The sequence below is a fragment of the Rhinatrema bivittatum genome, chromosome 6 (genome assembly GCF_901001135.1).
Source record: "Rhinatrema bivittatum chromosome 6, aRhiBiv1.1, whole genome shotgun sequence".
In the NCBI taxonomy this organism is placed as follows: Eukaryota; Metazoa; Chordata; class Amphibia; order Gymnophiona; family Rhinatrematidae; genus Rhinatrema; species Rhinatrema bivittatum.
In genome coordinates, this window is record NC_042620.1 from 13692640 (window position 1) to 13706097 (window position 13458).

General features: G+C 46.9%; 1 protein-coding gene across 1 annotated transcript in view; it reads left to right on the plus strand.

Annotated features, from left to right (window-relative positions):
* TMBIM1 (transmembrane BAX inhibitor motif containing 1) overlaps nt 1-11642 on the plus strand; it is a 77516-nt gene extending 65874 nt beyond the window's left edge. The window contains exons 10-12 of the mRNA XM_029605090.1: nt 5956-6051; nt 7186-7239; nt 8895-11642. Coding sequence (XP_029460950.1) covers nt 5956-6051; nt 7186-7239; nt 8895-9041 — 297 coding nt within the window. The 3' untranslated portion in view covers nt 9042-11642. The remainder of the gene's footprint in view (nt 1-5955; nt 6052-7185; nt 7240-8894) is intronic.
* Nucleotides 11643-13458: the final 1816 nt, after the last annotated feature.

The window sequence follows — 13458 nt, forward strand, 5'->3', positions numbered from 1 at the left end:
GGATCTGCCTTCACACTAGGGGCAGAATCCAGCAAGGCCCTTAAGGTGGATAACAGATAAAAAAAAACCCCGAAAAGTCTCACAGACGTCTATGAGATACGACAGAAGGACCAGGATAAAATCTACTGATTGGCCAAAAGTCTTTTAAGGGAATAATTGACACAACAGTTGCCTCCATGAGTATGAACGCAGTCTTGTGTGCAGGTTCTCTGCAGCAGTTAAATTTCCATTAACAAAGCTCTCTTGGCATAGCTCTTGGGAAATCCATGCAAAAAGCCATGGGGAAAAGCCCTTAGCAAAGGCTCTTTCAGATAGTGCCCCCAGGATAATGTCCGACATCAAAGGCCTTCCCGGATAACTCAGAGTTCCCCTTTTCTCCGAGTCAGACCTCATTGAATATTTAGTTCCATAAGGTCCAACGTTGATCTGGATTGGACATTAGGAATATTCTTCTCAAATGCTCATTAGAGTCCATCAGCAAAACAAGTGTTAGAACAATACCCATTTCATAGCTGTTCTCAGGCTGGATACAAAGTTTTTACCAAGGACATATTCTCAGTTCTGTTCTAAGGTTCTCTCATCTGGGAGGTGATGACAACTCTCTGATATGACAAATCAGTCTTTTCTCCTCTGTGTGAAACAATCTCATGTAAAGTTGCCAAAATCATCACATAGCTGCAAACTCCATGTCTGCATTGCTTTAGGCCTGTACTTTTTACTCAGTCCATGTGCTCATCAGTAGGCCTCAAGTTCATGATGCACATCCTGTTTAGGGTCACTGATTGATAGAGGATGGAGGTGATCCAGAGAATGACGACCAAAATGTTCTGGAGTCAGTATCGAAAGACTTAAGAGGCTGAAGGATCTAAATATGAACACCTTGGAAGAGAAGAGATGCAGGGGAGATATGATACAGACCTTCAGATACCTGAATGGTTTTAATGATGCACAACTTTGAACCTTTTCCATTGGAAAGAAATCAATAGAACTAGGGATCATGAAATGAAGCTCCAGAGGGGAGGACTCAGAGCCAATGTTAGGAAATATTTCTTCACGGAGAGGGTGGTGGATGCCTGGAATGCCCTTCTGGAGGAGGTGATGAAGATGAAAACAGTCAATTCAAAGGGGCATGAAATAAACACTGTGGATCCCTAAAGACTATTTATTTATTTTTATTTATTTACAAATCTTTATATACCGACTTTCCTCAAAAAGAAATCAAGACGGTTAACAGAGTAAAACGTCAATACAGATCTATACGATCATAGAGACGCACATTTTTGTCAATTAACATCAATAATAAAATACATCATACATTTATAATCTCTATAAAAGACATTTCTAAGTCTATTTAATACACATATAGTACATCTTAAAACATAAAATATTACTAAAAATCTAAAAATAGATTAATTTAACTTAAAAAACAATAACACTAAAATTCTATATAATCAATAAGAGAATCTAAGATGTTAAATAACTCAACTTGACTCTAAAAGAGCCTGTTCAAATAGCCATCCTCTAGTCTCCATGTGGAGACTAGAGGATGGAGATAAAGAAAAGAGTGCATGGGGGTAAATTGCTGGTGCGGCAGTTACTACCCTTAACAGAAGGCATAGGGATTACTACCCTTAACCAATAAACCTTGATGCTTTTGACGCAACTGCAACATCATTCTTCACTTTGGCGATGGTGGGGAATTGGGTTCAGACAACCAGCATGGGCCCTGACTTTTATGGTCTGGGGAACTGATAAGCATGGGGGCAACCTGCACGGAACAGTAGTTACTACCTTTAACAGAAGGCAAGGGATTACTACTCAAACCAATAAGCCTTGATGCTTTTGACGCAACTGCAACATTGCTGTATGCTTTGATGGTGGGGGGAGGGGAGATGAATTGGATTCAGATGACAACGAACGCTGGCCCTGACTTTTACGGTCTGGAGTACTGATACACAGACCTTAGGGAAAAAGCACAGGACTGCTTCTTTGACCAAGTCCATAAGCAAAGCATGTCAAGCAGCACCATCTGAATTTTCAATTAGGTTCATCACCTAGTAAAAATATTGCTAGCAGTAAATTTTATATGGGTTGGCAAAGGCTTGGGGATAACTACACAGCGTGGCAGTTGCTACCCTTAAGAGAAACACTTGGTTTAACCTTGGGAGGCTTGACGGGCCAACTGGATGGACCATTTGGTCCTTTTCTGCCATCATTACTAGGTTACTATGATAAGGACAGGGGAATGGGCATGCAGATATCAAGCTGTCCTGCAAGCCACCTATCTTCCAGGGATCTCTAACATGCTAGCGGATTGTCTCAGCAAAATTTAACATCTGCATAAGTGGTCTCTGCAACAATTAACAGCCAACATGCTATTCGACTTACAGGGTCTTGCGGCGATTGACCTATTCACAACAGAGAACAAAATCTGGAGACATTTTTGCTCAGTTCTACCCAACAAACTCAAGTTTATTTATTTATTTAGATTTTTATATTCCACTTTTCGGCACTTACAGTGTATATCAAAGTGGATTACATTCAGGTACTCTAGGTATTTCCCTATCCCCACAGGGCTTACAAACTGATTTTGTACCTGAGGCAACGGAGGGTAAAGTGACTTGCCCAAGGTCACAAGGAGCGACAGCAGGTTAGCTCAGGATGTTTTCCTACTCAGTTGGAATGTAAATCTCAAGTACATTTTTTCACTGATAGCCAGAACAGTGCAAAAACTGCTAAGGGATTGGGCTCGACTAATCCTCCTAGCTCCAGGATGGCCCATGCAGATTTGATATTGCATATCTTGAACAGCTTTCCAGCAATCCCCCAGTTCATCTGGGGACAGACCCAACCTTGTTACCTCAGGAGGAAGGAAGTCTGTTCTATCCAAATCTCCCATCTGCCAACCTGACCGCTTGGATATTGAATTCTCAATAATCACAGATCTCTGTTTGCCCAGAGAGATGGCAGATATAAAAGTATCTGCCAGAAAGCCATCAACTTGAAGAGCAGTGGCTTTAAATGGAAAAGGTTCTCCATGTGGAGTCAACATAATGCCTTGGACCTGTTTTCCTATGACCCCAAATATTTGCTAAGCTACTTGCTTTCTCTTTCTGAATCAGGCCTTGCTCCATCCTCAGTAAGAGTACAACTCGGTGCCATAGCGATTGTACCATATTCAAGTTGACAGTAATCCTATAGGAACTCATGCGCAGGAATCAAGATTTATGAAAGGCTCATGGCAAGTTAAATCTCCAGTGCAGAAACCAGGGCCATGGGGCCTGAAGGCTGTTCTGACTCAATTGATGAAGCCGCCCTTTGAACCATGTTTGACATGGAAAGTAGTATTTCTTCAGCCAAGGCTTAATTTGGGGGGGGGGGGATGGTCAGGAATGCGGTACCAGCATTTCTTTTCAGGCTTAGGTTGTAGAGCAGCAGGGGGGGGGGGTCTTCTCCAGCCCCTTCCCTCCAGGCAGCCAGCAGGGAACAAAAGGAGAGGGTGTGAGCCTGGAGCACACAGAGAAGGGAACAGCCACTCTGCTCCCTAATCCAACCGTTCCCCCTCTCCCCCCTCCCCCACCCCTCCTGTATTGCAGGAAATAGAAGGGGAAGGGCTGATACTGAGGCAGATACTGCAGAGCAAAGCAGGGACACGAAACAAAGGTTGGAATTAGCACAGGTTGGAAACTTGTGAGCATTAATGCCAAGTGTCAAGGCTTCAACCCTGGCCTACTGCTCACAATTTTCAAACTTGTGCTAATTCAAACTCTTTTTGTGTCTTATTACCAAGGGCTTAATTTCTGGAAGAACAACCCAGTGCAGTGTTCTGCCACCTTTTTTCTGGGACCCAAGGAAACAGACCAGAACCGGCACTTTCTATCAGTCCTGCTCCCCTGATGAAGCAGAATAGAACCAGTAGATGGATGGATCATTTATGGCCTTCCAGCCCTCGGAGAAGCAGAGAAGAGAGAGTATTGAAGCTGCTCACCTTCAGGTGTAGGTGTGTGTGTGTTTGCATCTGGCCATCTCACCCCCCCTTCTTTGTGTACAAATCAAGCCCTGCGTGCAGCAGTAAAATCAGCCACAAGTCAGCAAACATCAGGCATTACTTCACTATCCGCCACATATGCAATTCTTTTGCAATAGGGTGGTGCTCCGCTCAATTGTGACGCTTCTACCAAAAGTTGAATCAGCTTTCCATATCAACCAGACCATCGTATTGTCTACTTCCTTCCCAAGGCCACATGCACATGAAGTAGAGAGAGCCCCTTCTACTCTAGATTGCAAAAGAGCCTTGGTCTACTACAAGAGAAGAGCTCGGGCTTCGCATCTTACGATCCTAACAGACTACGCATAGCAATCTCCAAATGTAGATTGTCTAACTGGATAGCAGATTGTATCCAGCATTGCTATACAAATTACAGTTATGGCCTCTTCCATTGCTCAGCTGCAAGTGGTACTTCTTAAAGACATCTGCAAAGCTGCAACTTGGTTGTCAATACGCATCTTTGCATCCTGTCGCTGTCTAGATAATCTCTCGAGGACTGACCGTAAATTCAGACAAGCAGTTTTGAATAGCCTGTTCACTCAGTAGTCTACTCTCCATGGTAGGGTCCAGGTTGCTTACTCAATAAATGCTCTGCTGCAACCCTCAGCTTGGGACTCCCCACATGTAATGACTAATTCAGACCTGCTTATCGACAGAAAAAGCAAGTTTGCTTACTGTAAACAGTGTTCTCTGTAGATGGTAGGATGAATTAGCCATGCTAAATACCTGCCTGTCTCACTGGAGAGCTGACTGCTTAGCTAGACTTAGCTGTATACTCAACAAAGGAGGCTTACAACATCTGTGCTGGAATTCCTGCACATGCTCAGAGTAAAAGCTAAGAGAGATGAGTCTGTTTACTGGTGTTGAATGCTGTTACCCATGCCATGGCTTATTCATCCTACAATATACAGAAAATACCCTTTCTCCCTGGGGTATGTTCACTACATATTCTCCTGTGATGCTTTGCATTGATGACTTCTCTCATTTGGGCCTGTTCACTGCATATTCTCCTGTGATGCTTTGCAATGATGATGTCTCTTACTGGAGGAGTGGGGCCTGTTCCCTGCATATTTTCCCATGATGCTTTACATTGATGACGTCTCTCATTAGGCCCTGTTCCCTGCATATTCTCTCGTGATGCTTTGCATTGATGATGTCTCTTACTGGGGTTGTGGGGCCTGTTCCCTGCATATTCTCCTGTGATGCTTTGCATTGATGATGTCTCTTACTGGGGGGAGGGGGCCTGTTCCCTGCATATTCTCTCGTGATGCTTTGTATTGATGATGTCTCTTACTGGGGTTGTGGGGCCTGTTCCCTGCATATTCTCTCGTGATGCTTTGTATTGATGATGTCTCTCATTGGGGCCTGTTCCTTGCATGTTGTCCCATGATGCTTTGCATTGATGATGTCTCTTACTGGGGCCGGTTCCCTGCATATTCTCTCGTGATGTTTTGCATTGATGATGTCTCTTACAAGGGCCTGTTCACTGCATATTCTCCTGTGATGCTTTGTATTGATGATGTCTCTTACTGGGGTTGTGGGGCCTGTTCCCTGCATATTCTCTCGTGATGCTTTGTATTGATGATGTCTCTCATTGGGGCCTGTTCCCTGCATATTCTCCTGTGATGCTTTGCATTGATGATGTCTCTTACTGGGGCCTGTTCCCTGCATATTCTCCCTTGATGCTTTGCATTGATGATGTCTCTTACTGGGGGGAGGGGGCCTGTTCCCTGCATATTCTCTCATGATGCTTTGCATTGATGATGTCTCTTACTGGGGCCTGTTCCCTGCATATTCTCCTGTGATGCTTTGCATTAATGATGTCGCTTACTGGGGCCTGTTCACTACATATTCTCCCGTGATGCTTTGCATTGATGAACACTCACTGGTGCCTATCTAATTGACAGGTGGATTTCACTTCTTGTGCGGGATTGTTTGCCATCCTGGGAATCGTTCTCTTTATTGTAGGAATAGTCACAGCAATCGTCTTGGCATTCAAATATGTGAGTATTGTTTAGAAACTGTATTATTGCCTCCTGCCCCACCCTCTGAAAGTCCCATTATCTCCTGCTCCCGTCTTCTGCGCTGTGAAAATCCCACACCCTGTGCACCATGTGAGAATGCCCCTCCTCCTGCACCGCGTCCTGTGACATCAGCACCCATCCTCCCCCTTCTGTTCATCTTTCTCAAACTAACGGGCCGATACAGTACAGTGCACTCCAACGGAGTGCACTGTTAACCTGCCATTGGACGCGCGTTTTCCCTTACCCCTTATTCAGTAAGGGGCGGAAAACGCGCATCCAACCCGCTGAACCTAATAGTGCCCTCAACATGCAAATGCATGTTGAGGGCACTATTAGGTAGTCCTGCATGATTCAGTAATTTAAAATGTGCAGCCAAGCCGCATATTTTACTTTCAGAAATTAGCGCCTACCCAGAGGTCGGCGCTAATTTCTGCCGGCACTGGGAAAGTGCACAGAAAAGCAGTAAAAACTGCTTTTCTGTGCACCCTCCGACTTAATATCATGGCGATATTAAGTTGGAGGTCCCGAAGGGTAAAAAAAAATAAATTTTAAATGGGCCGGTGGCTGTCAGGCTCGGAAACTGGATGCCGGCAAAATTGAGCGTCGGCTGTCAAACCTGCTGATAGCTGCTGCTCCGGGCCAAAAGGAGGCACCAGGGACGCGCTAGTGTCCCTAGCGCCTCCTTTTGCCCGTTTCTACCGCCGGGCCTAATTTAAATACTGAATCGCACGCACAGGCGAGTGGGCATTCGTTCGCTCGCTCTCCCGCGGACTTTACTGAATCGGCCCGTAAGTAACTGTTATTGTGATGAGAGCAAGGCACTGCAAAGAGCAAAATGTGTGCAGCATTCCTGGAAGCCAACCAGGTTCTTGGCTTCCACAAGCTTTTCTTTGGATATTTTTCTCCTTCTGGAAGTTACAGGAAAGTAAATTCTTGTGTAAAAGATGCCCCATTCTAATTTTCTGCAGATAAAGTGATTGGAGGGCTCTCTGCCCTTTTTTCTGATCCTTTTATGTGCCTTAGGATGTCGTCGTGTAGTTTGAGCTATCTTTCTGCTGGTGACTTCTGTTTTGTTTTGGATTAGAAATTGATTCTGTCTCTCTTCCCTCACAGATCTACTGGCTTCATATGCTGTACGCTGGCCTTGGTGCCGTGGCCTTCACACTGGTGCGTGTTGTTTACCCCGTAAGATGAGAGGGCTAATGTCAGCTGGGGATGTGCATTCGTTAAAATGAGTTAGGAAACGACAGAGATATTTCCTGTTTTGTTTAATTTTGTAATCTGACGAAATTTTGTTGGTTTCATGATAAGTTTTAAAAACGAAAAAGTCACCTGTCGGGCCTAGGCCCAAAGCAGGGGCCACAGCCTACCCTTGAGCGTGACACCAGCGCCTCGGCCGTGGCTTAGGCCAAGGCCTCTCCTAGGCTGTGGCCTATGGCTTGAGTGCGACACTCGAGCAAAGGCCCAGGCCCAGGCCCAAAACGTTTTGCCGAGGTTGGAAAGCTTCCCGGACCCCACTTGCTTCATTCGTTGGGGATCCCGATGATGTGGCCTGGCACAGAAGCCTAGGCCCGGGCCTGACACCGGAGAAGAGCCCATCAAAATGGCGCACTCCACGGCGGAGCTGGGCACCAGAGTTAAGTTAACTCCAGTGTGTCCCTAGCGGCGATGCCATTTTAAGAAGATCACCATAGCTGGTCTCCGGCCTCAGGACCAGGCTTGGGTCTAGGCCTAGACTGCGTCCCACATGTCTGGACCAGGCCCTGGTGTTGGGCTTAGGCAGAGGTCTTGGTGTCAGGCCCTGGACTCTGGGCTGAGGCTTAGGCATTTGGCCTGGGCCTAGGGACCAGGCCTCAGGGGCGTTAGGTTGTGGTTGCAGCATGGAGCCTAGGCCTATTCTTCGAATCCCCTCCCCAGACCGGTTAAGTGGGGGCCGGGGAGGATCCTGGCCCTGGCATTTTTCCAGGTTGGAGGGATAGGTGGTAGAGAGTCCTTTGGTAAGCAGTTTGGGGTTTTTTTTATCCATTTTTTTTGGGGGGGGGGTGGGGGTAGGGTTTAAATGTTTGTTTTGTTTTAGTAAACAAGAAAATGAAATAAATATTAAACACAACTAAATTAATGGAAAAAACATCCCAATAATGAACTTAAAAAACAAACCACAATTTTTTTCCTCGCACATCCCTAAGGTGTAGGAACAGATGCCAGTGTTAAGGGCTTGTCCACTTGTACCAAGGCACATTTCTCTCGTCACGGCCATGTTATAAGGTGTGGCACAGCGGAGAAACATAAGTGCTGGCCATTGTGCTGACTGCAGAAAACACAGGGAGGGCGGGCTGGAGAGCGGCCCAGGTCTCCATCATCGGGACCCAGTTCTACGTCTGTTTCCTTCCGTGCAGCCAGTCAGCAAACTTCCCTACAAGTCACTGTAGTGGAGAGAGGTGACGCGCCACCCCCCTGCCAGGAGCAGACGTGCTCAGGGCCGTGTCCCGCGTTACATCACATGGAAGGTCTGCTCGCCAGACTGCTCCACGCAGCGTGTGTGGGTGTGAAGGCGTTTCTTACACTAGCCAGCCGGCCTGGATTTAAGACTTCCATGTCCATAGGCAGGACAGGAGGAGTGGATGGAGCGCCATGAAGCAGATTCCTCTGCAGCCAGGGTCTTTGGCACCCTAGGCAATTGCCTGTGCTTAAGCACAGGCCTGGTAGCCAGTCTGGGCCATCTAATCTGTCTCTCTGGCTTTCATGGCTGTTCCCTGGGGGAAGGTGAGAGAGGAGCCCACTGTCACACTGATCCCGTGCTGTTTTGTGTCTTTTCCTCGCAGTTCCTAGCTTACGACACGCAGCTTGTGCTGGGGAACAGGAAGCACACCATCAGTCCTGAAGAGTACGTCTACGGGGCATTGAAAATCTACACGGACATCGTCTACATCTTCCTCAACCTGCTGCAGATTGTGGGAAGCCGGACATAGGTTGGGTGGGGCGGGAGGGTCTGCTGGCAGGAGAGAGGGCAGCACAGGAGCTATTTTACATTCTCTCTAGCTCATCCTTCCTCAAGGCATTCTCTGTTCTACAAACCCCCCCTCAGCACACGCAGAGCTCACGCTTCAAGTGCACAGAATGGAGGGAGGGTCCTGGGGGGGAACAGAAGTGTCCGGTTCACTTCTCCATTTTAATTCCTCTGGGTTTGCTTGTATAATGGTAATAGTGACTGTGGCACGCAGCTCAAAGTTAAGAGAACAAAGCAGTGGTTCTTATTAGGGATTTGTGCAAGTATAAAATAGGAGCAAATATTAAAATTAAAAATATTACAAATGCATATAATCAAGACAGTATAAAACTATGCAAAAAATACAACTAAAATAAACACAAATAAAACATCAAAACAGCAATAAAAATGCTTTTTAATATTAAACCAGGTTTAAACATAAAGAGCTGCAGCAGAAAAGGATGGTTGCCGGTTCTGTTGTTGCTATCTAGGATGGAGCAGTGACGTTTGGCCGATTTACAGAAGCATTCTGGCATTTGTTAAAGGTTCAGCAGGGAAGATCAGGATTACGATGCACTAGTGTCCAGTTGTACCAGAGGCATCTCCTGCTCTCTTCTGTCGCTAGTGCAGCTGATCCCACATTTTCAGAGCACGTCGCCTCTGGGTACCCCCTGTGCAGGCGACAAGCTGAAACTGATCATGTCCGATCGTTGAATCTATTTACTTCTGTGGCTTTTTGTTTGTATGTTTAAAGCCTGTTTTAATATTAAAAAGCATGTTTATTGATGATGTTTTGTATTTTTTGCATAATCTATTAAAGTGGGTTTTTAACATTTTATTCATTCATTTAAATATTTCTTTGCCCCCGTTTTCCACTTCCATAATTTTACACTTTGACTAGCGTCTCTGTCTTCATGTTAATTTAGCTGAGCTCCTGTTTCTAAGTGGGAATTATGCTGTCAGCATGAGAATATCCCACAGCCCACTAAGTGCAGGAAGCCACAAGCCACCTCTTCAGCACAAGGAAGGTAGCAGCCGACCACGCAGCAGCTTCCCCGTTTCCTGTTCTCCCATCGCTGGACATAGGCGCCGCTCAGTTTGTAAGTCAGACATCACCAGGGTACAGGCCAGCATTGTGGGTCCGCCCCAGTCCTGTCGCGCACGAGCCCCCCTTTATGAGTCTCCTGTCTTCTGGGGGGAGAAGGGGAAGGAAAAGAGCGAGATGGGGGCCCTGGAAGTGGAAGGATGACTGCTGCACTAGAGGCATCCTCCTTCCGAAGGAAGCTTCGCCCAGGGGAATTTGCGCGGGGGTAGGATTGCCACCGTCCCCCAGATGAGTTGCGTCAGGCTGATCCAGTCTTGGTTTTACTTTATAAATCCATGCATACAATAAGGCAACTCCACGACTGGATCCACCTTTTTGGTTGATCTGGGGTGAAGAAGGGAAGGGAATAAGACCCAACAAAATGCATAGGGATACGATGGTAGCACTACAGTTCCAAAAGAACAGGGTTTGAGCGGATCCCTTTCTAATCAGCACCAATCAGTGCTTCCAAACCACAAGCACTGAAACCTAACAGAGGTGGAGGGACTCCCCTCTGCGGCGCACTCTGTGCACTTCTAGCGTGCTGACATCGCTCCAGGTTGCGAGGGACAGTGCTGCTCCAGGCTTACACTCCCACCTAAAAGCATTCTGGGAGTTGTAGTCTTACATGCTGAACTGGAAATACAGGCCTACAATCGCGGAATGGTTTGGGTTGAAATAAGAATCCAGCAGGACTGGTGGAGCCCGTCCTACGTGCATGGACGCTGATATGTGTCTGTTGTGAAGGGGTGGCGGGTACCGTTCTCACATGGCTGAGGCAGTACTGTGACCTGGAGTGCCCAGCACCCCCCTCATACTACTTTTATTTTTCCTGTTTCTTGCATGTTTAGGTAATGCTGGAGATTCAGCTTGTAATCAAATTTTACTTTGCTGGGGAGGAGCAGGGAGGGGGAGATATTGTGGACTGCAGAGTCAGAAAAATCTGTAAAGCAACCACACTGGCACGGACCTGGGTCTCCCACACCAAAAGCAGCCAGAGCTCTGCGTGGGCAGCCTGAACACAAGGTTCAGTTTCTGCCAGCTGAGTGGGTACCAAACCCTGGTTTGCGTCATGCAGCAACAGGCCCTGTGACGGCAAGCTGCGTACCTCTGCAGCGGGTAACGCCACCTCTGAAGGGCTCTTGTCTTGTCCAGGCTCTGGAAAAGGCCGTGTCGTGATCCTTGGCTCGCAAAACAGTCACGAGGACCCACTAAGAGTTTATGTGTGAGGGAACAGCCCCTTGCTGAAGATCTGATCTCTCCCCCCCCCTGCTCGTTTTAGAAGAGCTCCCCCCAGATTCAAAGGGATGGCAGTAATAGGGAACGCGAGGCTCTTACCACGTCACCGTGTACATTGTGGGAGACGGAGTCTTGATCTTGTATATAGCAGAGGTGCATATCCTGTAGTTTAGCCTGGCAGCCTAGCACTGAGCTTCTGAGGTCAAATAAAATATACTGACTTTCATTTACTGTAAAATAAACATACGCTTTTACTTTGGAGTGCTCCTGTTCTGTTTTGCCTGGGGCATGACACAGCACCATTCAAGGCTGAGAAATCAGAAGGGAAGGCCATGTTGGCACACAACTCACTATTAATTTGGGCCTGTTTTCCTTACAGAATCGCTCCCGTTTGCCTTTGCCTTAGTGGGGTAGACTTTCTCCTCACGGCTGTGGGGGGGGGGGGGGGGGAGGGAATCCGCCGTCTCCCCAGAGGTCTGATATATCTTACATTTACACCCTTATCACAAAAATGGGAAATGGAGAAAACATTTTTTATATATGTATTTTCTTAGATGTAAAAGAATACTCAGTGTTCGTACATAAAAAATTGTTTAAGGAACTTGTTGAATGCATTATATATTGATGCCGAGGATTTATTAAGAAGCGTTTCCTGCACCAACAGCTCTTGATAAGCAGTTTGGAAAGCATATTTTTAAGTAAACCTTTTTTCAGAATTTTTTTCAAACAAAATTATATTAAAATAAAATATTAAAATAACCTAATAAAGTGGAAGATGGTTGGTGGTTAATGATTATTTTTCTAGCGTGGAGCCGGATGGACTCGGGCCCATTGGATTATGCTCGTCTGCCAGCAGATGGAGACTGAGTCAGGTTGCAAAGCTGACATCACAGTACATACACCCCTGCACTGACCTCAGCTCTCTAGTATGCTCCGTCTCCAGCAGATGGTGGACGTACCTCTCCCTATGGGGATTGCTGTACTTTTTTGAAGGAGAAATTCTATATTTTAAATTGGAGAAAAAAAATCAAGCCCTGCTTTCCCGTGGTGATACCTAAAGGTCTCTCCCCCAGTTAAGAATTCCTGAAGCAATTTTCGAGAACTCTCACAGGTGTGCCTCGGTCTGGTAGCTGGTTCCCGGCGTGGACTTTGCTGCTTAGGCAGCTGGTGCAGGAAACCGAACGCGGCAATGATAGCCAAAGCCCTCTCCTCCCCACAGTCGGAAACAGACTCTGTACTCACCCGGTAAGTGTTGAGCCCACGTTAGTTAAAAAAAAAAAAAAAATAAATAAATGATGATGATTTACCTCCCAGTTCAGAGCCATTTGGAGGGGTTTCGGTAAGACTTCCTCTGTCTCCTTGGTCAGCACACTGTACTGATGTCGTTCCTGATCCCATTGGGGTAAGGGGAAGTGGGCTTCCAAGCGGATTGAGCGGGCTCCCCCTTTAAGCGTGTTAGGCTGCAGCAGCGCCATATCGCCCTCCTCAGAACGTTGGTACGTGCAGTGCATCTGCTCTGCGTGCAAGCATACATACAGGCACAACCCAGTACAGGATACAGAAAAGGCTGGGCGCACGACCTATACGTGTGCCTTGCCACACCCTGCCTACCTGCTCAAAATCTGTGCGCATACATTTTTAAGAGCAAGCCGATTAAACGCACAGTTACCGCCGCCAATGGTGCCAGCAACAAAGAAACCTAAGCACCTTACTGTCTGCGCTGCTTGTCATATCAGGGCTTCACAGCCTGACCTGGAGTCCAACTTGTGCCAACACTGTGAGGAAGCCCAAGGTGAGTTGGCATTCTCAGACTTTGCGAACCATGGCTTCTCCCATTCAGATGATGGGTTGGTGTCAGCCTTAATTGGAAGTACTCTGAACCTGAGTACTCCCCTGCCTGGGTCATCCATGGGAGAGGGAAATTCAGCTGAACTTACCCCAGTGCCTCCTGAGCTAGGCATGGATCCGGCTGCCTTTTCCTGGGTAGAATTTTTCCAGGGGCTACGAGCCTTCATGAAGGCACAGTCTACTGCCCTGCTTGCCCCTGTCTAGGCAACACCTCACCCGATAACCCCTC